Raw genomic sequence first — 27,486 nt, forward strand, 5'->3', positions numbered from 1 at the left:
TGCACATCCCAAAGATTAATCTGTTGCTATCTCACGAAGAAAATCTAATCTTTAAAAACAGTAGCTTGTTATTTGAAACAATGCAAAAAGTCAAGGACAATCTTAAAGATAATCACATAGAACTAGACCTTAACAAGCTTTTAAATGATACACATGTTTTGTACCCTAGTATCAAAGAAAGTATAGAAACCCCACTGAACTATTTCTACATTATCATAGTTTCAATGTTTATTTTGTTCATTTTGAATAGTGTACTTTGCGTAGTTTTGTTTTGTCACAGGAAAATGCCAACCTGTGCGAGGATGTCCTCAGTTTGCTGAGCGGCAAGCCCCAACCATTCGAGTAGAACATGGAAAACTCCGCTCGCAGAAATTATTCAGGAGTCTTCCTTTGTTCAATTCAATACACCAAGCCCGCCTTGAAGTACGGTATTGTGAAATTCATTGTAGTGCTGAACCAGTCAGGTCAGTGTTGCAAAGACTATATTTGTTATAAATTATGTGGGGACTTGCCAAGCTCAAGAAATGTAATGTAGTTAGGAGGACATATATCTTAAGTGATTGTCAATGTCAAGTAGAATTAAATTGTAGATTATAAGAACTTACGCAGCCTAAAATACTATTTTGTCCTTTTAAGTTGTGAAAAAATGATGTAATGTAAAATGTTATCCTATACATTTTTTTTTTGAAGTATTGTAAATGTTTGTTATATTCTGAGAATCTAAGATGTATCACCATGAAAATTCTGTATGATCCATCTTTCCTGAAAGGGAGAGTGATGTAGCGCGCACCGCACACTACTATTTTAAATATAGTAATTTTTAGATGGTATTTTAGTAATTACACAGTGTGTAAATTAAACTGGACTAACCCAAGTCCCTTTAACCCGCGTGATGTGTGAGGTGACTGGGCCGTGCTGAGGAAATTGCAAGGGTCCAGCACTCGTCAGCACGAGTCGGCAGTCGAGTTGAGGGCTCGGAGGTAGGCGGAGGGATTGGCAATGTAGAGTGTGTGAAGTAAGTTTATTTTGGTGGAGTGAGATGCGAACACACCGGTACACATATAGTAGTTTGGGTGCGCCTACGAGTGTTTTAGTGCATTTTGAATATAGATTGGACTCAAACAAAGGAGAAACGTGAGTAATTATTTCAAGACCCTTCTCAAACCACTATTCTAAATTTCCCTACGAGCTAGGGTGGTGGCAGCAAAAACGCTATCCCTTTTATTAACCATGAGCCTCTCTGGCCTAATATCGGAGGGCTTACATAACATCTCAGGATACTCTGGTATTAGCTGGAGCTGTCTGTAATTTTATTCTTTGTAATCTTTGGAAGTAGTAGTCTCACGAATTGTTTTATTTTAAAACTATAAATGTTATAAATAAAATCTCATATCTTACATTATTCAATGATATTTAATAAAATAATGATAAGGATATAATAATAAGTTAAGTTCCAAGAAATACTTGAGTAGACATACCCATGTTACTGTTCAAGAAAAGAAATTCTGAATTATTTAAAAGATTAGGCATAAAAAAGTAAACTGCTTCTCTCTTTTATACCACTTGCATTATAGTATATTACTACAAAGAATAATAAGCATCAATTTTCTTTCCTTAAAGTCTCTACCATCTGTTTACAGCACAACATCTTGGAGACACCTCCAATATCACCGCCACAGTCCAGCAGTGGCAGTCCGCCACGCACACCCTCCCCACCACACCCACCACCACGAGAACCACCTGTCCTCATGGTGGGAGGCAAGCCCATCAAGATAGTTCCTCTGAAGCCAAGTGAGTTTAACATTTGTATGTAACAGTGTTCCTTTGTAGAAACAGTGATTGCTTCATAAACTGTCAGTCTGTATAATACCAGCAGAAGATTTTGATTGATTTTAACAGTACCAAAACTATGACATTAAAGGAAAGATTCATTTAAATAAAAATGTCGAAAATAAAGCTAAAAGTTCTTTATTTACAACAATATAAAGTAGTGTAATATCATCAAAGTTACGTTTAAATATATCTTCAACTGGTCTCTTCCTTTCCAATGTTATAGTGATTTGACCCTATTTCATGATGTAGAGGGAATCTCTCCGTGAGCCTGGTCTGAAGGCATTTCTAAACTTTTCTCTTTATGAGATGTCAACAATTTATGCAGCAGGGTGTTCTATATTAAATTTGTCTTCCCATATAAAAATGGTTATTCTGCTACATCAGGCTGTATGGTTGTACCCAAGAACCCTCACCTGGTTCTCTCTGTATTATTAATCACAAGTCTCAAACTATGCTATATTTAAACAATTATGCAGCAGGGTGTTCTATATTAAATTTGTCTTCCCATATAAAATGGTTATTCTGCTATATCAGGCTGTATGGTTGTACCCAGGAACCCTCACCTGGTTTCTCTCTGTATTATTAATCACAAGTCTCAAACTATGGTATATTTAAACAATTATGCAGCAGGGTGTTCTATATTAAATTTGTCTTCCCATATAAAATGGTTATTCTCCTATATCAGGCTGTATGGTTGTACCCAGGAACCCTCACCTGGTTCTCTCTGTATTATTAATCACAAGTCTCAAACTATGCTATATTTAAACAATTATGCAGCAGGGTGTTCTATATTAAATTTGTCTTCCCATATAAAATGGTTATTCTCCTATATCAGGCTGTATGGTTGTACCCAGGAACCCTCACCTGGTTCTCTCTGTATTATTAATCACAAGTCTCAAACTATGCTATATTTAAACAATTATGCAGCAGGGTGTTCTATATTAAATTTGTCTTCCCATATAAAATGGTTATTCTCCTATATCAGGCTGTATGGTTGTACCCAGGAACCCTCACCTGGTTCTCTCTGTATTATTAATCACAAGTCTCAAACTATGGTATATTTAAACAATTATGCAGCAGGGTGTTCTATATTAAATCTGTCTTCCCATATAAAATGGTTATTCTCCTATATCAGGCTGTATGGTTGTACCCAGGAACCCTCACCTGGTTCTCTCTGTATTATTAATCACAAGTCTCAAACTATGCTATATTTAAACAATTATGCAGCAGGGTGTTCTATATTAAATTTGTCTTCCCATATAAAATGGTTATTCTCCTATATCAGGCTGTATGGTTGTACCCAGGAACCCTCACCTGGTTCTCTCTGTATTATTAATCACAAGTCTCAAACTATGCTATATTTAAACAATTATGCAGCAGGGTGTTCTATATTAAATTTTGTCTTCCCATATAAAATGGTTATTCTCCTATATCAGGCTGTATGGTTGTACCCAGGAACCCTCACCTGGTTCTCTCTGTATTATTAATCACAAGTCTCAAACTATGCTATATTTAAACAATTATGCAGCAGGGTGTTCTATATTAAATTTGTCTTCCCATATAAAATGGTTATTCTCCTATATCAGGCTGTATGGTTGTACCCAGGAACCCTCACCTGGTTCTCTCTGTATTATTAATCACAAGTCTCAAAACTATGCTATATTTAAACAATTATGCAGCAGGGTGTTCTATATTAAATTTGTCTTCCCATATAAAATGGTTATTCTCCTATATCAGGCTGTATGGTTGTACCCAGGAACCCTCACCTGGTTCTCTCTGTATTATTAATCACAAGTCTCAAACTATGCTATATGTAAACAATTATGCAGCAGGGTGTTCTATATTTGTCTTTGGCTGAACATCATTGAAGCCTAACAGTAGACTTAGACAAACTTGTGCATGTCCAACCATTGAAGCCATAGAGCATCATAGGCTTAGAAAAAAACTTCTCTTTTGGCTGCCAGGGAATGAAAAAGCGGCCTTTTTGTATTACAGTCCGTTTGTCTGCAGGACATCTTGAGAATAAAATGAGCTATATACTTGACATTTTGCATGCAGTCTCATATGAAACCTGTTAATGTAACACAAGTTATGGCATACTTGACTTTATAGTCTTGTAAGCAGAGATGACAGTTTAAGGGGAGTGGGAAGGCCCTATACCCGCCATGTTAAATTTGTGAACTTTAGGTACACTTTTCTCAGGAACTATAAGAGATATTGAGTTGGAATTTTATATCTGTATACCTCTATGTATTGTAAAGCTACACTACTAGAATTATTTTAATATCTTTTTTAATTGTTGAAAAAACATTTTTTTTTTTAATATGCTATTTCTTACTAACTTTTTTTACATAAAATTTTTTTTCTCAGCAACTACAAATTTAAATGTTATAATTCTAGTGCTGTTACTTGGTATTATGTAGGTGTACATGCATAAAAAATTTCAACCCTGTATCTTTTATAGTTCCTGAGAAAAATGTACCTATGTACAAAAAAAATCAAATTTCGGTTAACGAGCGTTAAAGAAAATCTACTCACAGTTCTGCTTAGAAGAGTCCTGCACCATAATCTGGATCATCAGCATCCATTTCCTTGTCTTCTTGCAGCTTCCTCTTAGCTCTCCTGGCCTGTCTAGCTGCTTTTGACATTTCTTCTGTTGCCTTTTCTGCTTTCTTCAATCTTATTCTGTCCAGAGAGGTGGAGATGGTAGATCAAGAAGTGAACAAAGAATATTGCCTGCGCTAAGACCCCGGCCAATAGTTCTCATACCATAAATAAATCGTAGGTTTATGTCATATTTATTGTTTTCACAGAGGTCTGAGTTCCTGAAACGAACTCCAGTGGAACATTTTGAGCATTCAATGTCAACATTTACAGACAGTCCATGTCGTTCTTCCTGTGATACAGCCAATTCGACACAGTCATAGCCACCGCAATGTTTACATCGCACAAAACCTTTTATAACCTCACTTAGTTTGTCTACATTAAAAATACAGTTACCATTACCTTTGGGCTCAAACCTGTCATAAACAGAGAAGTTCAGTTTTTTTGAAGAAGAACTTGGTCTTTGTGAAGTACTGAGGCCTTCAGGAGTAGTGATAGAGCTAGGCCTAGGCTCCGAGGCAACACTCGGTGTATGTGATTCCACTAATTCAACTGATTGAAATTTTGTGTACCTATTCCCTTTGAAAGTACTTTTCTTCTTATAAGATACATTTAAACGAGGCATTGTTATAAACACAACACAACACAATGACTTGAACTCACAAGGAATAAAACTCACAACGAAACAAACTCAGAAAACACTAATTTTGTTTATGTTGACTAGAACAGTTGTAATATAAACAAACAATTCAGAAAAACAACAGATGTTAGCAGTAGACAGTACTGGCTGGTACTACCAACATAACAAAATCAAAACACACCAAATGTTTTGTGTAAGTAGTACTATACAAAGTGAGGCCTACTCTGGCGCTACCATAAAGCAAAAAACTTAAAACATACTATGTTGTTATATTTAAAAAAGTATATTTAGAGTTATCGTATTTAATTTCTAAAAGCAGATACTTAAAGAAGAAGTTTCATTCTACAAAACTGCATTAAAAATAGAAAATCTAAAAAAAATTTTTTTTACCCTTCCCACTCGGCAAGACAAACAGTGTAATATTTATTAAAGTAGATATTCCCTCTGGAACTTTGTTTAACCCGTGTGTAGATAAAAGGTTAATCTATTTTTTTAATTTTTTAATCACATCCTGAAATCCCTATCTTTTTGAATATAGTAGACTCATCATTCATCCCTAAATCAATAGCGCTGGACAGTTGATTAAAAAATTCTCTAAATTTTGCCTACATAACTATTTCGATTTATTTATATTCGACGTTATGTACTCCAACACAATCTTTTGGTGACTTGGTGTGTAGACTTATTATTTAAACACTGGTTTGAAACCTAAATTAATTATCATTTATTAAATGAGCTGTATACTTGAAACTTTGTGTGCAAACTCGGCAAAGCCTGTAACACAACAAGTGTTATGGCATGCTTCTCTTTTTATAGAATAATAATTGTATAGCTACAACCTAGTAATAAATGAAAAAGACAATATGTTATATTGTGTTATTATGAACAGATGCCAAGCTGGGAGGAGAGAACAAACCTAAGATACTGCTACAGAGACAACTCACACCTAATGTGATACTGCAACCTAGACCTGTCAGTGTGACTCCCATTACGCTCAGCAGTACTACTAGTAAGTGGTTCAGAAGTAAGAACATTCAACCTAGACCTGTCAGTGTGACTCCCATTACACTCAGCAGTACTACTAGTAAGTGGTTCAGAAGTAAGAACATTCAACCTAGACCTGTCGGTGTGACTCCCATTACGCTCAGCAGTACTACTAGTAAATGGTTCAGAAGTAAGAACACTCAACCTAGACCTGTCAGTTTGACTCCCATTACGCTCAGCAGTACTGCTAGTAAGTGGTTCAGAAGTAAGAACACTCAACCTAGACCTGTCAGTTTGACTCCCATTACGCTCAGCAGTACTACTAGTAAGTGGTTCAGAAGTAAGAACACTCAACCTAGACCTGTCAGTTTGACTCCCATTACGCTCAGCAGTACTACTAGTAAGTGGTTCAGAAGTAAGAACACTCAACCTAGACCTGTCAGTGTGACTCCCATTACGCTCAGCAGTACTGCTAGTAAGTGGTTCAGAAGTAAGAACACTCAACCTAGACATGTCAGTTTGACTCCCATTATGCTCAGCAGTACTGCTAGTAAGTGGTTCAGAAGTAAGAACACTCAACCTAGACCTGTCAGTTTCACTCCCATTACGCTCAGCAGTACTGCTAGTAAGTGGTTCAGAAGTAAGAACACTCAACCTAGACCTGTCAGTTTGACTCCCATTACGCTCAGCAGTACTACTAGTAAGTGGTTCAGAAGTAAGAACACTCAACCTAGACCTGTCAGTTTGACTCCCATTACGCTCAGCAGTACTACTAGTAAGTGGTTCAGAAGTAAGAACACTCAACCTAGACCTGTCAGTGTGACTCCCATTACGATCAGGAGTACTACTAGTAGGTAGTTCAGAAGTAGATCCTCATAATAATCCAAGCAGAACTCAATGTGCCTGGTGTTATGGTATGGGGAAGTATTTAGAATACCGCACTGATTGGTCCTTATTTTCTTGAAGGAAACGTTAACTCAGAAAGTTACTTACGGTTGCTGTAAGAAGTAGTAGTTCCCGAGCTCAAAAACAATCCTGTTTTCAATATTCATTCTCTTATCTGGCAAGAAATGGTGCCCCAGTACTTTTTGGTATCCAAGTTCGAGATTTTTTATATAACGCGTTTATGAATGTATTGGTCGCTGTGGTACAATCGATTGGCCTGCTCGCTCCCCAGACTTTGGATTCTGTTCTCAGTCGTTGTATGAAGTGTATACAAAATCAAGGTGGACATTTTAAACAACTGCTATAACATTGTATGGTAATATGTAAGTAATTCATTTAGTGAATTTGTTTTGTTGCCTAAAAGTGTTTTATTCAATTAACCTACAATGCCTTTAAATTTCACTTCTGGGGAAACTGACATATGCCCCACCCTGTATATCAGATTGCTTGTTTTCTGTGTAACATAGTGCTGTATCATCAGTAAATGATGCAACTGTAGCGTTTTTAAAGCTACATTGGTTGATTTTTTTTATTAAAATTTAAATTAAATGAAATTTTTGGGAAATACATATTGGGATTTAATTTTAATTAGATTGTGAAAAGTTAGGATAAATTCAAATATGTAATCCTTTGGCAACAAATAGAAATTTCAGTCCAATATGTCAAACTAAAATCAGAGCTCTCTTCTGAAATAAAATAATAAATTTTTCAAATAAAAATCAAATACCACTTGGAAATAACTAAAATAAAAATGTTCACTTCTAAGTTCACTCAAAATTTAAAAATAAAAAAATAAAACTTCTCTTTCCACTAGTTGTACCTTAACTTTCAAGTCTTTGCAATTCAGATACAACTCTCTCAAATAATTATTAAAGTTCAATTAATTTCCAATTAAAAATTCACAACAAAACAGTTCAAATTAAATATTAATAAATGACTACATTTCCAAAATTCTATCAACGTTATTAACAAAGTTCAACTTTAATTCACTTTTCTTGCAAGTTTGAACCAAATGTAACTTGTTTGATTCTATTGTGCTTTATTGGTCATCAAGAATCAGTTATGCAGATTGCTCTGTAATTTCTATAAATTTAATTTTTTCCTATAAAAAAGACAATAAAATTAATTTAATATCAGATCTGGAAGACTATTTCAATCTAACGTAAAATAAATTTGGTGCTTACCTCCAAATCCCTCACGGAAAAATATTTAGAAACGCGGCGTGCCCTGTCAACAACTTACTCACGATAATTACCAAAAAAGACTGAAAATTATGAGCTGGCAGTTTTTATAGTTCCCCTTCCACCCCCTTTTGATGGAAATCCGTGGCGTTCTCTCATTGGCCCAGCCGTATCCAACTTGAGAAACAATAGCCCTCTCAGATCTTACATAACTGCAGAACACATGACAAGTTCTCATCAATACAAGGCAGTGAACCGCCTTCCTAATAATTTAAAGTTACCAGCACTAACTTGCCAAAGGATTACATATTCGTATTTATCCTAATTTTTCACAATCTAATTAAAATTAAATCCCAATATGTATTTTCCCAAAAATTTCATTTAATTTAAGTTTTAATAAAAAAAAACAACCAATATAGCTTTAAAAAAGCTACAGCAACCCATCCCCTTAAATTTCCATTACAAAGATCATATATATATATATATATATATATATATGTATAGTATATATTTAGTAAAAAAATTGTTAACACTTCCTTCATGCATAACAAAAATCTTATAGGAAATTATCCCCACATGTGCTCAAGCATTTGTTTGGAAGTAATAATTTATTTACAGACAGACAGAAGACACTGGCCTCTTTATCCATGATGGAAATGTTAAAAAAAATTTTTACTAACGCTTTTGATAACGTCAATCACAAAACCCTACTGAAAAAATTCCGTGATTGTGGTATAAAGAGGAATTGTACATAAATGGTTTCAAAGTTACCTAACGCAGAGAAAACAATGTGTAAGGATTAATGATGTCCTTGGTGTATTTGGAATAGTTAAATACGTTGTACCACAAGGTTCTGTATTGGGAGCATTATTATTCTTACTATAATGAATGATCTTACCATATAGGGTTTTGTGATTGACGTTATCAAAAGCTTTAGTAAAAAAAAATTTTTAAGCACTTCCATCATGGATAAAGAGGTTGAAAGCTGCTCAAGCATTTGTTTTATTGGAAGTAATAATTTATTTACAGACAGACAGAAGACACTGGTGCTGTCGCCAAAGAACTTAAGTGCCTTGACAAGTCAAATAGGAAGTGGTACAGCGGAGATACGAATAGTCAATCAACTTAGCTCATGCACCAAGAACACCACCACCACTGCTACTGCTGTACCAGACAGACAAGATATCCAGGTGCACTATCCTTAAAGTTCTTAAACAAATTTTAATAAGTATCAGCATCAAATGTTCATTGACTATTGAATTTCTGTAGTGACATTTTACTGATAGTTTTTGAATATTTTACTAACAATTATTTCTTTTTAAATTTCAGATGAAAGCTCTCAAGCGACAACAGAGAATGATTAAAAATAGGGAATCTGCCTGTTTATCAAGAAAGAAGAAAAAAGAATACATAACGTCTCTTGAAAGCAGAATATCAGAGTTGGAAAAAGAGAATATTCAACTGAAAACAGTAAGCAAAATGAAAGCTGATTTATCGTAAAACGGTTGATCGATCTGATTGCTATTGGTATAAATCACTTTACAAATCAACATATCATTGTGTAATACTGATCCAATCCGTTAAAATCTGTTTCTTTTCCATCAAACAAATACAAACTTCAAACAAAGAATGTTCTTTATTGCAATAGTTTAGATTACAATGTTGTGCTACTGTACTTAGCAATTTCCTTCAATTATATTTATTAAATTATTATTTCTTAAATATATATATATATGTTTTGTATTTTTTTAACATTTTACATTTGCTTGTGTTTTACACTGAAAATCACTTTTTAATTAAAAATTATGCACAACTTTTCTCTGTAATTACAGTGATCGTAATAAGCATATTTTTAATTAAATCTGCCTGAAACACTTTAACTGATATAACATTGACACATTTCAGGAGAATGAAGCTCTCAGAGCAAGGTTGGGCCAGTGGGAAGGTCCAGTGACTAAGAGAATCAAGACTGTGTTTAGTGTGAACGTCAAGAAAACTGCCATCCTCGCTGTGTTGCTTGTGGTCTCCGTCAACCTCGGTTCTCTCAGGTAACTAAGACTATAGATTGATACAAGTAAAACTGCCATCCTCGCTGTGTTGCTTGTGGTCTCCGTCAACCTCGGTTCTCTCAGGTAACTAAGACTATAGATTGATACAAGTAAAACTGCCATCCTCGCTGTGTTGCTTGTGCTTGTGGTCCCCGTCAACCTCGGTTCTCTCAGGTAACTAAGACTATAGATTGATACAAGTAAAACTGCCATCCTCGCTGTGTTGCTTGTGCTTGTGGTCCCCGTCAACCTCGGTTCTCTCAGGTAACTAAGACTATAGATTGATACAAGTAAAACTGCCATCCTCGCTGTGTTGCTTGTGCTTGTGGTCCCCGTCAACCTCAGTTCTCTCAGGTAACTAAGACTATAGATTGATACAAGTAAAACTGCCATCCTCACTGTGTTGCTTGTGCTTGTGGTCCCCGTCAACCTCAGTTCTCTCAGGTAACTAAGACTATAGATTGATACAAGTAAAACTGCCATCCTCGCTGTGTTGCTTGTGCTTGTGGTCCCCGTCAACCTCGGTTCTCTCAGGTAACTAAGACTATAGATCGATACAAGAAAACTGCCATCCTCGCTGTGTTGCTCCTGGTCTCCGTCAACCTCGGTTCTCTCAGGTAACTAAAACTCTACATGGTGGAGCATATGTCAGTTTCCCCAGTAGATAAATTTAAAGGCGTTGTAGGTTAATTGAATAACACACTTTTAGGCAAGAAAACAAATTTGTTATATGAAATTACTTATATATTACGATACAATGTTATAGCAGTTGTTCAAAAGTCCACCTGGATTTTGTATACACTTCATGCAACGACTGAGAACAAAATCACAAATTTTTAGCAATAAAGGTTTATTGTTATTAACAAGTTCAAGTGCATTTCTAATTAGGTTTCTGAGTTCGTCAATTTTTTGTTGTTTTGAAGCATACACAGTCTCCTTTAGAATACCCAACAGTGAAAAATCACATGGGGTCAGGTGTGGTGAGCGCGCAGGCCAATCGATTGTATGACCAATCCATTCATTTAATAAATCTTAAACTAGGATACCGAAATGTGCTGGGGCACCATCTTGTTGCCAGATGAGCCAATAAATATTGAAAACGAGATTGTTTCTGAGCTCGGGAACTACTGCTTCTTGCAGTAACCATAAGTAACTTTCTGAGTTATAGATGGAATAGAGTTTTAAATTATTTCAAATGATGATTTTTAAAGGAGGTCGTCATTAAAAATGTTAATTGCTAAAATATTCAAATATTATTCTTATAATAAAGGAACGTAAAAATTATTCACTAAATAATAATAATAATAAATTTGGATATTTTATTGACTCATTGTAATTAACTATAGTTTCAACTGTAATTTTATATTCAGGTGATTTGCTGAAGTCTTCAATTCAGTTTGTGATAGTATGATGATGTTTTATTGAAGATGATCAATGTCGATGTTACAGTTTCATCTCAAGAAGCAGGTCAGGGGCAGATGCTGTGTTGTCAATGCCCGAAGTGACACTGTCACGACATGGCGGTCGTCGTCTGCTGTGGACCGACTCGGAGCTGCAGAACGTCACAACATCGTCATCATCACAATATAACCAGCAGCCCACATGTCCTCTTCACATAAACCAGACCGAGTCACTCAGGTAACTTTCTTACCCCTATAGTTTTTTTTTTTAATTACATATCATAATTTATTAGTCAATTTTAATTGAAAAAATACAAAATAACAAATTTTAAGTTACAAATTTGCAAAATAAAACTTTTTACTGTTTTCATGTTGAATTTGATAATAAAAAAAAATGATAATCAAGGTGTAACACTTTTTCACACATTATTTCCACACATCTGTTTGTATTCACCGGGTTTAGTAGTTTTATTCAGTATGGGAAACTTAACCAAGGAGCCGCACACAACCTACATCACAAATACTGAACATGTTAGCATGATTCTCTCCGGACATTACGCTTCGAGCAAACTACACATCTGTTTGTATTTACCAGGTTTATTATGGGAAACTTAACCAAGGAGCCGCACACAACCTACATCACAAATACTGAACATGTTGGCGTGATTCTCTCCGGACATTACGCTTCGAGCAAACTACACATCTGATTGTATTCACCGGGTTTATTATGGGAAACTTAACCAAGGAGCCGCACACAACCTACATCACAAATACTGAACATGTTGGCGTGATTCTCTCCGGACATTACGCTTCGAGCAAACTACACATCTGTTTGTATTCACCGGGATTATTATGGGAAACTTAACCAAGGAGCCGCACACAACCTACATCACAAATACTGAACATGTTAGTGTGATTCTCTCTGGACATTATGCTTCGAGCAAACTACACATCTGATTGTATTCACCGGGTTTATTATGGAAAACTTAACCAAGGAGCCGCACACAACCTACATCACAAATACTGAACATGTTAGTGTGATTCTCTCCGGACATTACGCTTCGAGCAAACTACACATCTGTTTGTATTCACCGGGTTTATTATGGGAAACTTAACCAAGGAGCCGCACACAACCTACATCACAAATACTGAACATGTTGGCGTGATTCTCTCCGGACATTACGCTTCGAGCAAACTACACATATGATTGTATTCACCGGGTTTATTATGGGAAACTTAACCAAGGAGCCGCACACAACCTACATTACAAATACTGAACATGTTGGTGTGATTCTCTCCGGACATTATGCTTCGAGCAAACTACACATCTGTTTGTATTCACCGGGTTTATTATGGGAAACTTAACCAAGGAGCCGCACACAACCCACATCACAAATACTGATCATGTTGGCGTGATTCTCTCCGGACATTACGCTTCGAGCAAACTACACATCTTATTGTATTCACCGGGTTTATTATGGGAAACTTAACCAAGGAGCTGCACACAACCTACATCACAAATACTGAACATGTTAGTGTGATTCTCTCCGGACATTACGCTTCAAGCAAACTACACATCTGTTTGTATTCACCGGGTTTATTATGGGAAACTTAACCAAGGAGCCGCACACAACCTACATCACAAATACTGAACATGTTAGTGTGATTCTCTCCGGACATTACGCTTCGAGCAAACTACACATCTGATTGTATTCACCGGGTTTATTACGGGAAACTTAACCAAGGAGCCGCACACAACCTACATCACAAATACTGAACATGTTAGTGTGATTCTCTCCGGACATTACGCTTCGAGCAAACTACACATCTGTTTGTATTCACCGGGTTTATTATGGGAAACTTAACCAAGGAGCCGCACACAACCTACATCACAAATACTGAACATGTTGGCGTGATTCTCTCCGGACATTACGCTTCAAGCAAACTACACATCTGTTTGTATTCACCGGGTTTATTATGGGAAACTTAACCAAGGAGCCGCACACAACCTACATCACAAATACTGAACATGTTAGTGTGATTCTCTCCGGACATTACGCTTCAAGCAAACTACACATCTGTTTGTATTCACCGGGTTTATTATGGGAAACTTAACCAAGGAGCCGCACACAACCTACATCACAAATACTGAACATGTTAGTGTGATTCTCTCCGGACATTACGCTTCGAGCAAACTACACATCTGTTTGTATTCACCGGGTTTATTATGGGAAACTTAACCAAGGAGCCGCACACAACCTACATCACAAATACTGAACATGTTGGCGTGATTCTCTCCGGACATTACGCTTCGAGCAAACTACACATCTGATTGTATTCACCGGGTTTATTATGGGAAACTTAACCAAGGAGCCGCACACAACCTACATCACAAATACTGAACATGTTAGTGTGATTCTCTCCGGACATTACGCTTCGAGCAAACTACACATCTGTTTGTATTCACCGGGTTTATTATGGGAAACTTAACCAAGGAGCCGCACACAACCTACATCACAAATACTGAACATGTTGGCGTGATTCTCTCCGGACATTACGCTTCGAGCAAACTACACATCTAATTGTATTCACCGGGTTTATTATGGGAAACTTAACCAAGGAGCCGCACACAACCTACATCACAAATACTGAACATGTTAGTGTGATTCTCTCTGGACATTATGCTTCGAGCAAACTACACATCTGTTTGTATTCATCGGGTTTATTATGGGAAACTTAACCAAGGAGCCGCACACAACCCACATCACAAATACTGATCATGTTGGCGTGATTCTCTCCGGACATTACGCTTCGAGCAAACTACACATCTTATTGTATTCACCGGGTTTATTATGGGAAACTTAACCAAGGAGCTGCACACAACCTACATCACAAATACTGAACATGTTAGTGTGATTCTCTCCGGACATTACGCTTCGAGCAAACTACACATCTGTTTGTATTCACCGGGTTTATTATGGGAAACTTAACCAAGGAGCCGCACACAACCTACATCACAAATACTGAACATGTTGGCGTGATTCTCTCCGGACATTACGCTTTGAGCAAACTACACATCTGATTGTATACACCGGGTTTATTATGGGAAACTTAACCAAGGAGCCGCACACAACCTACATCACAAATACTGAACATGTTAGTGTGATTCTCTCCGGACATTACGCTTCGAGCAAACTACACATCTGTTTGTATTCACCGGGTTTATTATGGGAAACTTAACCAAGGAGCCGCACACAACCTACATCACAAATACTGAACATGTTGGCGTGATTCTCTCCGGACATTATGCTTCGAGCAAACTACACATCTGATTGTATTCACCGGGTTTATTATGGGAAACTTAACCAAGGAGCCGCACACAACCTACATCACAAATACTGAACATGTTGGCGTGATTCTCTCCGGACATTATGCTTCGAGCAAACTACACATCTGATTGTATTCACCGGGTTTATTATGGGAAACTTAACCAAGGAGCCGCACACAACCTACATCACAAATACTGAACATGTTGGCGTGATTCTCTCTGGACATTATGCTTCGAGCAAACTACACATCTGATTGTATTCACCGGGTTTATTATGGGAAACTTAACCAAGGAGCCGCACACAACCTACATCACAAATACTGAACATGTTGGCGTGATTCTCTCCGGACATTACGCTTCGAGCAAACTACACATCTGTTTGTATTCACCGGGTTTATTATGGGAAACTTAACCAAGGAGCCGCACACAACCTACATCACAAATACTGAACATGTTGGCGTGATTCTCTCCGGACATTATGCTTCGAGCAAACTACACATCTGATTGTATTCACCGGGTTTATTATGGGAAACTTAACCAAGGAGCCGCACACAACCTACATCACAAATACTGAACATGTTAGTGTGATTCTCTCTGGACATTATGCTTCGAGCAAACTACACATCTGATTGTATTCACCGGGTTTATTATGGGAAACTTAACCAAGGAGCCGCACACAACCTACATCACAAATACTGAACATGTTGGTGTGATTCTCTCTGGACATTATGCTTCGAGCAAACTACACATCTGATTGTATTCACCGGGTTTATTATGGGAAACTTAACCAAGGAGCCGCACACAACCTACATCACAAATACTGAACATGTTGGTGTGATTCTCTCTGGACATTATGCTTCGAGCAAACTACACATCTGATTGTATTCACCGGGTTTATTATGGGAAACTTAACCAAGGAGCCGCACACAACCTACATCACAAATACTGAACATGTTGGCGTGATTCTCTCCGGACATTACGCTTCGAGTAAACTATACATCTGGATGTAAGCCAATCAGCATGCCTACACCTTGTAGTGACAAAATAGTGAACTATGTATTGTTATTTATTTTGCTGTTTCCCCTTTAGTCGAATCGCACTCATAACAGATCAATTAAAATGGGTTATCATAGCACGATGGAATAACTCTTAGTGGCAAATTAACTCGACTTGTGGACTTCATCAGAAAAGAATGTATTATACAGCAGATATTTTTGGGTCATATTGGGCAGAATAAAGCTTCCTAGTCGATGGGTAAAATCTATAGCTCTCTCTTTGGTTCGATAGAGTACAATTGCACTCCACTATTAAACGTTAAATATAAACAATGCCATTCCTCAACCAGGAAAACCCTGTACAACGGTCACTAATGTTGTGGGCTACTGTATATGAGAGGTTACCCAGAAGTTCCTGGAATAGCCCTACTGTGGACAGGGCTGGTATCATACAAAATTGTGTCCGTAGGTGTAAGTAGCACAACTTTCGCCATTTCAGTGCCACCTAGATATCCGACCTGGTTTTATTTGTTTTTTAATGGTAACAGTTTTTAATGCAGTTATGTGCTTTTTTATGATGCTAAGTTTGAGTGAACAGCATTCAGATGTGAAATTTGGTTTCCTGCTCGATAAAAATACCACTTAAACTGTTTTAATGTGAAACACAGCTTACAAAGATGTCACTATGAGAAAAACTCAATTGTACGAGTGGTTTTCTCAGTTTAAAAATTACAAGCCTTGTTTCGTACATCCATCAGCTGCCCATATAGATGAAAATGTTCAGGAAATTGACGAAATTGTGCTCTCAGACCGACGACTGATCTCAATGGCCAAATGTCAGAGATTAGTGGGTTACCTTGGAGCTTGGTTCAGGGAATTTTATCTGAAGATTTGGGAATGAGAAGGGTTTCTGCCAAGTTTGTGCCTCGCGTTCTGACTGACAATAAAAAAATTGTCGAGTTGAAACATGTGATTTGAAAGAACAACCGATCCTGGCTTTGTTCAGCATTAAAACAATTTCAACGGCATTTACACTGAACAGAAAACAATATTTTCAGTTTGCCATCCTAAAAAAGAGGAATAGCACAAAACAGCAACAAAAACTGTCACTACAGAAGAAGAGAACAAGCCAGGTCGACGATGCAGGTGGCGATGAGTTGTACTACAGACACCTAGTGCCAGAAGTGTGTACTGCACGAGTACCGGCCACATCAGAGCCATACTGAGCCACAGTTTTCAGTGATAAATTCTCCAGACTGAATGTCAATTACTGTATAGTTTTCTTTTGATTCCATTAATATGTTTTTTGTTTCTGGAGATATCCAGTTTGGCTTTTTAAGGTTGAGCTCTTATTAATATTTAGAGAAATTATGCAGTAATATATGTTCTTTAGCTCGAGACAGCTCCGTCTGTTCATATATTTCTGCTTGCTTGGAATTGCAAACTATTAACTGGGCTGTATAGTAGATAACTTGGCTTAGAAGCACTTGTTCTCTTCCATCTAGTATAGATGTTAGAATCTGTACATGGAGGGATCCATGCCGAATGGGTGGCACTGTTTAGCTATTACTGCACTGTACTTTCTGGCAATGAAGGTTGCTACACCTCTGTAAGAGCTCTACACTAGAGTTCAAAATGTCCGTAACAATGAACTCTCCCATAAATGTGAAGTACTAGTGAACATTCTTGGTTACAAATGGTGCTAATTGTTTTGTGAAGGACAAATAATGTTCATGACGAAAATCAAGGAGACCGATCGTCTGTCATTGAACAAATCAATCAAAGGTTTTTCTTCTTCTAAGGGGTGGCGTATTGCTATGCACTCAATGGTCTTTTGTGCACCTCGGAAGTGTACTGTGAAGCTTATCAGTTTAAAATTTCAGTAGTCCCACAAAACACCAGAACGCCAAAGTTGGTGCTCAGTTCTATCCAAGACTCAGTAAAAGTTATCACAGCCCTGAAGGTTTTATCAAAGTAAAATTGTTGTGGCATGTGGTTATAAATCATGTGTAAGAGACATCACCATGTTAATTTTAAAACTTTTCCATTTCCCAACCCAGATCTGTATCTATGAGGATAATTTTAGAAGTCTCAAAAATCTCTTCCTGTGTCTGGCATTTTTGAGATTATGGACTTTTGTTCTCCCCTTGCTCCTGTTTCACCAGAGTTCTAATGGATATTCTAATGTCTTTATATTAATGATTCATCAGTGTTCAGAGTGTCATTAGGACTCTTTAAGACTTCTGTCTGTCTGGTATATATCTCCCAGTCTAGTATTGTTGTTGTTGTTGTTGTTGAATCTTTTCCCTAACATGATACGGAGAGTCACTGATGTTCTCTAAGAAAAAGCTCATTATCAGAGACAACAAATGAACAGCCTTATCAGACTGTCAATTAACTATACTGTGATTACCTGTTTATTAAAATGTTATCATTTAGAAAAGTAAAAATGCACAAGAAATTTTAACGATTGGATAGTATTTAAAAGAATGTTGGGTACTTTGGGATTATACCGACCACACCCAGACATGACTCGTTATTTGACATTTTGCTTCTACTGATTACTAGATTAGCGTAGAACAATATTTCGTCAATATAAAACAGGAATTGTCTTATCGCAAACCCCTCCCCATCCTCAGACAGAGGTCAAAGTCGAGCGGTCTAGTAGATAACGTGATTGCAGAGTCTCGCCGCCCGTTCAGCTGGTTCGTCGCTTTGTTGTACTTCCGTGTTTTACCTCTACATTTCTCCAAACACAAAAATTCTACGAAAACAAACATTACTAAACTCTTTATTGAAAAAACACTCAAAACTTGTTTTTATTCTTGATCACACTCTGCCACCCAAAATGCGAGTGCCGCGCTGATGTCGACGAAAGAAAAACATCCCTCGAGATAGTACCTATCAGTAAAATATCAAATTCTAGAGGAGCTGATCAGAAATATAAATTGAATTGTAATGGAAAGGCAATTATGTACCGTGCACATCATGTGATGCCGCACGGCCTGCCGTAATCGGGATTCTCGAGAAAGATAAGATAACAGCGACAACGATACCGATCATAATACCTGGAAACACTTGTAAGTTTGTAATTTTATAATTAAACATTTTGTTTTTTCGTTCTATCATGTTTTTTTCTATAAATTTATATTTTTGTGTTCTTAATACTGGTGTGGTCGGTATAATACCAAAGTACCGAATGTTGCATGATAATTAAAATGTTATTTATTTTTCAATTCAAGAAAGAAGATTGTTACAATTTCCTTGAAAAGGTAAAAGATTTACAAAAACGGTGGTGTCACCCAGTCTACATCATTGCGGTCCATTATCACAGGAAATTGAAACTGTAAAGAAACTCGTACAGTAACAGAGATTACCAACACACAACTGTCCTTACCTAATCGTGTTTCTCACACTGTCGGTATGTGTTCTAGGCTAAATAGTGAACTGAGACGCTGGATTGGGGTGGAGAAACCTCTCTACAACAACAACAGTGACAGAGAGAGCGACTTGGTAGACTTGACTCCCAGTCAGGACAGTCAGCTGATGGTGCGGCACACCTCACCTACCCCAGTTATCCCTCGCCGCAGGAAACTTAAAATGTGAGCAGTATTTCAACATTACACACCGTGACTGTCGGTAGAATCTCACTTATAACTAAATTGTCCATAAGCTTCCATTATGAGATACATTCTAATCCGACCAACTGCTGGATCGAAGTTTGATCAGTAAGGTAAAACTCCCATCATATAATTCCTTAGCTATAAAATATCATCATGAGCCTAATATCATTAATGTTCATTTCATAGTAACTCTAACTCAATTGTATTCCTCTAGTTGTGTTAATTATTTGTGCAAAATACAATGCATTAGTAGTCTACACCCCAAAAAAAGATTCACAACAAACTATAATTAATATTTTGCACAAGTGTATTGTTCAAGAGACAACTAAGAACTAAGACTGGAAAAACATCAGCTTGAAGTGACTTGTGACTTACTTCCTGGAATAGCCACAGTTAAGGTGAAGGGTGTTTAATTCGAGGGTGTCTACTATATTTTAATTGATCTGAATTTCAGTTACATCAAATTTAATGGATTACAATCATTATTAGTTTTCTACTAGAGCCTAGACTACTAATTTCCTACAAAATCCTTCCTCTCAGCCATGTGGAATGCTACATGGGAATTCCCTCCAACTTTAGCTACTGATATTTGGCTAAATTTTATCACAAAGTGTTCTCTGTTGACAAGCAGCACCAGGAAAGAGATCCAAGAGACCCATCTGATGATGCCTAATGCCGGGTTACTGGAGGCCTTGCATCGACGAGATGATACATTCTACGTGGTGTCATTTTCTGGTGACCACTTGCTGGTGCCTGCACTCGCCCACAACAACAGCTTACGGCCCAAGATGTCTCTCGTCCTTCCAGCCCTACCGTTCAACAGTAAGTTACAAACAGTTCAATGACATAACCAAAAACATTTATTAGTTTTTATAACAGTATTTTCATCAGGATTATGCAGATTTCCTTATTTGTGTACAATCATATTCAACAATTAGAATGTCTACAATCCAAATAAAATGCAGAACTCTTTAACATTTATTTTACACAAGTTTCTGAAATGAGCCTAAACCTAAAGAAGAATTCTCAAGATGGTGTGAAGAAACAAAGTTGCAGAAATACCTAACATTAATGATGTAATACATCCCTTAGAGCTGATTCTCACAAATGTAACAGAACTAAAAGCCAATATTGATTATTTAAAATAGACAACATTAAATAACGTTCTTCATTGAGTTCTGCACAGATGAGCTCATATTCTCCCTAGTAACTACAATAAAAACTTCTTTATGTATGGTCAGTTCTCATCAGCACCCAAACTATGCTAAGTTTTCCCAGTACACATAAAGGGTTTGAATAAAACATTGGAATGCTACTGGCCAATACCACTAATATCCACATTTTCAAAAATTATTGGAATAATTGTAATCATTGGAGACTCATGCCCACCTCAACCAGCAAAACACATGCCAAGCAGCCAGTTACACACCGTCATACATGCAACACGTGCCAAGCAGCCAGCTACACATTATCACAAATGTAACACATGCCAAGCAGCCAGCTACACACTATCACACATGTAACAAGTGCCAAGCAGCCAGCTACACATTATCACACATGTAACACGTGCCAAGCAGCCAGCTACACATTATCACACATGTAACAAGTGCCAAGCAGCCAGCTACACACTGTCATACATGTAACACGTGCCAAGCAGCCAGCTACACATTATCACACATGTAACAAGTGCCAAGCAGCTAGCTACACACTGTCATACATGTAACATGTGCCAAGCAGCCAGCTACACATTATCACACATGTAACACGTGCCAAGCAGCCAGCTACACATTATCACACATGTAACAAGTGCCAAGCAGCCAGCTACACACTGTCATACATGTAACACGTGCCAAGCAGCCAGCTACACACTATCACACATGTAACACATGCCAAGCAGCCAGCTACACATTATCACACATGTAACAAGTGCCAAGCAGCCAGCTACACATTATCACACATGTAACACGTGCCAAGCAGCCAGCTACACACTATCACACATGTAACAAGTGCCAAGCAGCCAGCTACACATTATCACACATGTAACACGTGCCAAGCAGCCAGCTACACATTATCACACATGTAACAAGTGCCAAGCAGCCAGCTACACATTATCACACATGTAACACGTGCCAAGCAGCCAGCTACACATTATCACACATGTAACAAGTGCCAAGCAGCCAGCTACACATTATCACACATGTAACACGTGCCAAGCAGCCAGCTACACATTATCACACATGTAACAAGTGCCAAGCAGCCAGCTACACATTATCACACATGTAACAAGTGCCAAGCAGCCAGCTACACATTATCACACATGTAACAAGTGCCAAGCAGCCAGCTACACATTATCACACATGTAACAAGTGCCAAGCAGCCAGCTACACACTATCACACATGTAACAAGTGCCAAGCAGCCAGCTACACATTATCACACATGTAACACGTGCCAAGCAGCCAGCTACACATTATCACACATGTAACAAGTGCCAAGCAGCCAGCTACACATTATCACACATGTAACACGTGCCAAGCAGCCAGCTACACATTATCACACATGTAACACGTGCCAAGCAGCCAGCTACACATTATCACACATGTAACAAGTGCCAAGCAGCCAGCTACACATTATCACACATGTAACACGTGCCAAGCATCCAGCTACACATTATCACACATGTAACAAGTGCCAAGCAGCTAGCTACACATTATCACACACGTAACAAGTGCCAAGCATCCAGCTACACATTATCACACATGTAACACGTGCCAAGCATCCAGCTACACATTATCACACATGTAACAAGTGCCAAGCAGCTAGCTACACATTATCACACACGTAACAAGTGCCAAGCAGCCAGCTACACATTATCACACATGTAACACGTGCCAAGCAGCCAGCTACACATTATCACACATGTAACAAGTGCCAAGCAGCCAGCTACACATTATCACACATGTAACACGTGCCAAGCAGCCAGCTACACATTATCACACATGTAACAAGTGCCAAGCAGCCAGCTACACATTATCACACATGTAACACGTGCCAAGCAGCCAGCTACACATTATCACACATGTAACAAGTGCCAACCAGCCAGCTACACATGTAACACAAGCCAAACATACACTATCATACAAATCTCTTTGAAAAGACGCCTTCTTACATTGGTCAAAAGCTGAGGAAAATCCTACCCCTACATCTTAGTCTTCAGGTTTTCTTTGTCAGCCACCTAATATATACCTTAGGCTAGACAACTACCTGGTACAAGATTCTTAATATGACCAACACTTGTACAACTCGTATATTATTATTGTATTTGATACAATACTGTACTTACTGTTCATGTAATACAAGAATTTAGCTATTGTGCTTCAATTAAATTAAATGTCAGTTTCAATATGGGTTCAGATCAGCTTAAGAGAAATTCAATACTCTTTGGTACAGTCGGAGAAAAGTAGATTTCTGTGTTGCTGTCATCTCGGACTAGCAACCAGATTATGGATGTTTTGAAGTTTAATTTTGTACAATACTGATGTTATAACAAGTCTATAAATTAGCATGTTAATATAATACTTTCGAAAACTTAAAAACCCAAAACCTTACAATTTGGCCCTCGTTTGACAGGTTCTAAACATAATTTCCTGGCATGTGCAAGGGTCTTGTCAAACAGAATAAGGAGGACAGTTGCAATCATATAGACGGCTTGTATTTTATGCATAAACTTTTGGATTATGATAGATTTGTATACTGTAATTATTGGCAACATGAGGAAGATTGCAGTAGGCAGATTTCTATGAAATCAATCGTAAAAAATAATTCATTAATCTAATGTCTAAAATCTTCTAACCATAAAACAAGAACTTGGAAAACACTTCATTTCCCCCACTTATAAAATTGGAACAATCCAACCAAAAACTTGCCCCATGAATAGCTTGAACAATATTTACTATGTAATACAAATCTGTCTATTTACTAAGCAGCACATTGAAATTGCAGATTATAATTTACTTCATTAGTATTTTATTCCTGTGAATGTGTTAAGGAAAATTAAACAATGATATATATTTCATATGTAAGGTTTTGTTTGTAATGGTAGAATTACAATTTTAAGGTTAACCCTTAGAACGCTGAATATAAATTTGTGTACTTCCTCCTAGCAAGCTAATACCTACAATAAAAAAAATATTTTTTTTAATTTGTTTAAAGTCCTATTTGAATTTAGGTCACTGAAGTTATTGTAGGACAAAAAATATAAATCTGAAGTTTTTTAATTACATATGTTTGTGTATGTTTTATGATACTACTGATGAATTGATTAAGTTTTCATCATCTGTGTTGGTTGTTTTTATAGCTAATCTAATATAATACAAAAAATAATTCACTGTACACACAGATACAATCATGAAACACACCAGCGTACAGTCCAGTACAAACAATAGAGTGAAGCTGTTGTCTGACGCTCAATCAACACTAGTGCATTCTACCACCGGATTTGATAAACTGCAATTCACAACAAAAACTTAAATTATGAAATTTTCCGTCATACATGTTTTGTGCAAATTTTACAGTGTGAGATTTTCCATAATACATGTGGGAAGGGTTAAGATTTTTACTTACCGTTACTAATATACGTCGTAAAGGAGTGTATGTCATGTACAGCATCGTCCATGGACACCGCCACATCGTCAGTGACCATGATGCAGATCGACTGTGAGGTGTTGGACACCAGAATGGTGGAGCTCAACGAACGAGACATTCCGTCACATCTTCGCCAGACCAAACCCGCAACCAGCAGCTCTCACCACAAGAACATATCTACTGAAGGTAAAGCTCTTATGTACAATTAACATGTGTGCATGTCAGAACTACGGAAATATGGAGATCACTAATTCGTCTTTGATCTCGGGATTCTGGCATTCCTCGAGAACTACTTAATTACATAAAAATGTAAGCAAAAATTTATAGATTAATCCAAATTTAAAATTTCCAATTGTAGATACCAACTTTGTTCGTACGTGTATTGTATGTTTGTATGTAGCAGAGTAAGTTCTCAAAGTGCACACTGGACTGATTGTTTTAGTATAATTTAAGTCTATACAACGGTTAATGTTGTATTTCTTAATGGCTTTTACTTTTTTGCTGAACACAAATACTGGAAAACGCGGTCAGCTAATTTCCAAAAGATTGCTGTTTTGAGTTATTGGAAATATGTTGTTCTTAAATAGAATTTGAATAAAACTTGATTTTAACACAGTGTAACAGAAAATCAGGAACATAATCCTGATCTTGTTCCTGCTGTTACAGAAGAGCCAGTGAGGAGGTCGTATCGGCCGTACTTTTTACGGAACAACTTTGTGGATCCATACTCCCACTCTCCCCTACAGCCCGGACCCAGGGACCGCACAACGTTTCCCTGAGTCTCCAGCAGCACAAAACCCACTGACATTTGATCTCTATCCTTTAGTCCGATCATAGGTCGGACATCTCGGAGGCTAGAACTGCAAGTTTTAAGTGACAGTTTAGTGTTATATTGAAACTGTGGTGCAGTCATATAAAAATATATGTATGGGTTTTCATCCCATTGATCTTCAAACACTGTAGAAAAAGACTCTTCTCCTTACTACTATTTTAACTTATAAACAATATTACATTTTTTAGCAATATCTTGTTGATTTTTACTACATTATATGGAAACCTGTGTTTATAAGGTTTTATTTTATATTTTAAAACTGATTTGTTAAAAAATTATTACGCTATTTCCAATGTGTAATATTAGAATTGTTTATGACTAGCTCCATTTCATCTTCCACATGGTGCAGATTTTAGATATCTGACATTGTTACAGACTTGACTCCTGAAATCTGGAGCCCACATCAGTTAAAAGAAATAAAACAAACTGTTTGTGTCGTTTCGACGTAAGAGGCACCCAGACTCTATCTGGCAACCCATGAGACTTCCAGTGTAATCAAGATGAAGAGGTACACATTGTCTCATTGTCTGAGCGTACCGAAGTGGAAGGCAAGATGGATCTAAACTCAACATTCAAACCATTTCCACCATAGCTGTATTTTGTGTAGACATGAACTGTTAAAAATTAAACTCTTTATGTCTATAACTAATACGTCAGTTGTGTAAATTATACATTAACTGTGACAAACTGAAAACTCTTAAAGGAGTAGTTATTGTTGTTGTCAGTTCAACAATGTAACTGTGAGACTGGAAGTGCTGTACATTTTAGACATTTAAATGCAAATATTTGTAGGATTCCACATAATGTTTTTTGGGGTGTGTTTAGTGTAGAATGTGTTCCTTATAGTGAGTAGGCATTGCTGGGTTACACTGAGTGTGGTATCGTAATTACCTTCAACAGTATTAAGTTTTTACAGTAAACAGAAGACCAGGATTTTTTATAGTTTGGAACTCCCAAGTGAAATAAAATATCAGAAACCTAAAAGGGTAAAAAATAAATATAAATTTTGTTCATTTATGTAAAAATCCAAATAAATTATACTACTGCTTCTAATATTGTAAACCAATCTTTCTTGATTTTAGTATCCATCTGACTAGCTAATATGGACCAAGATTTTATAATCAGATGTTGTTTTTATATTGTTATCGTTTTCATGTTATAAATTAAAAGGTTTCATCTTATACGAGGGCTGTCGAGAAAGTAGGTTATGTTTTAATATAAGCAAAAAACATAATACAAGAAAAAAACTTGTATTATATACAATAGAAAGTAACACTAAAAATACTATATTTCAGCATAGTTACCATACAAATGTAGGCACTTATCGTAGCAGTGAACTAATTTTCAAATTCCAGCGTAAAAAAATTCTGCCGCCTGAGACTTTAATCAGGTAGTCTGCGTTACCTTGGTATTTTGAGGGGTGTGTGTGCCCCCACTCCATCGACTGTAATTTGGTTTTGCAATTCACGTTTTTTACCCAAGTCTCGTCTCCTGTAATGATTCGATCGAGCAGCGAGTCACTATCATTTTAATAAGAGTTCAAAAATGTTAATGAAACAGCCATATGCTGATTTTGATGGTAACCTAACTTCTGTGTAACAAACTCCTTGAAATTTGAGGAAATCCAAGTGAGAGTTCTGTTATTGTGAATCATCGGTCACAATGCTTTGCTGTCCACTTTGCTGTACCACTGAAACACTCCACTGTCAGTAATCACATTGTACCAATAAACTTCACAGAGTTTGTGACAAATCTCAATTGGTTTATTGTGTTAGCCAACAAAAACTATATTGCCGACCGCAATTCACATCTCACAGGATTTTCAATTGCGTCACACATTTTAAACTGTTATTGTATAACAATAAAGAGCGACAGTAACCTCTCACTAGTACAGCTGGATAGCCACTGAACGGAGAAATGCCCTAACATCAAAATGGTCGTGATAGTCCCGCCCCTAACGGCTACAGAGCAAAACATAATCTGCTTTCTAGATGGCCTTTGTATTAACAAAGAAAGTATAGTTAGTATATAATTTATTAGTAATGATGTAATGTAATGATGTTTGATCAGTGTAATAGTTCAGTTTTAGGACTGGTCTTATTATGTACATTGTAATCAGCTGTAACGGCTGCAATATTTGTTCTCAGTAAATATTCTGTTGTAATACTTAAACATTGTAGTTAAATCTAAATTATTTCGGAAAAACAGAAAACTTGATACTCCCATACTGGTAATTCTTTTTTCAAAAGATTTTAGCAATTTGGTAAGCTGTTTAAAAATTCACAATTAATTTGCTTTTTTACTTTTAGAAAAGTATATAAGTAGATTACATTAATTTATCTAAATAATATTTAACTCTAAAAATCAGAAATGTTTTGCATTTTGTTAAAAGCTTTACAATAGTCAAATACTCCCTGAGGCAATGTTAATT

At 36.9% G+C, this 27,486-nt stretch overlaps 1 protein-coding gene across 1 annotated transcript; it reads left to right on the plus strand.

Annotated features, from left to right (window-relative positions):
- The first annotated feature begins 892 nt into the window (after positions 1-892).
- LOC124361380 (cyclic AMP-dependent transcription factor ATF-6 alpha) lies at positions 893-26,907 on the plus strand. The gene is made up of 11 exons (XM_046815428.1): positions 893-896; positions 1,621-1,791; positions 5,967-6,086; positions 9,217-9,377; positions 9,517-9,657; positions 10,093-10,235; positions 11,685-11,873; positions 19,393-19,560; positions 20,213-20,403; positions 24,245-24,409; positions 24,890-26,907. Exons 1-11 carry the CDS (start codon positions 893-895, stop codon positions 25,000-25,002), a joined length of 1,566 nt encoding a protein of 521 aa, XP_046671384.1. The 3' UTR covers positions 25,003-26,907.
- Positions 26,908-27,486: the final 579 nt, after the last annotated feature.

This window comes from Homalodisca vitripennis, chromosome 4, assembly GCF_021130785.1.
Source record: "Homalodisca vitripennis isolate AUS2020 chromosome 4, UT_GWSS_2.1, whole genome shotgun sequence".
Taxonomy (NCBI): domain Eukaryota; kingdom Metazoa; phylum Arthropoda; class Insecta; order Hemiptera; family Cicadellidae; genus Homalodisca; species Homalodisca vitripennis.

What these genes read in the sequence shown, in the direction of transcription:
- LOC124361380 (XM_046815428.1), top strand. An exon ending in CGCCGCAGGAAACTTAAAAT is followed by an intron (nt 19,561 to 20,212) that starts GTGAGCAGTATT and finishes GTTGACAAGCAG; the next exon opens with CACCAGGAAAGAGATCCAAG. An exon ending in TCCAGCCCTACCGTTCAACA is followed by an intron (nt 20,404 to 24,244) that starts GTAAGTTACAAA and finishes TGTCATGTACAG; the next exon opens with CATCGTCCATGGACACCGCC.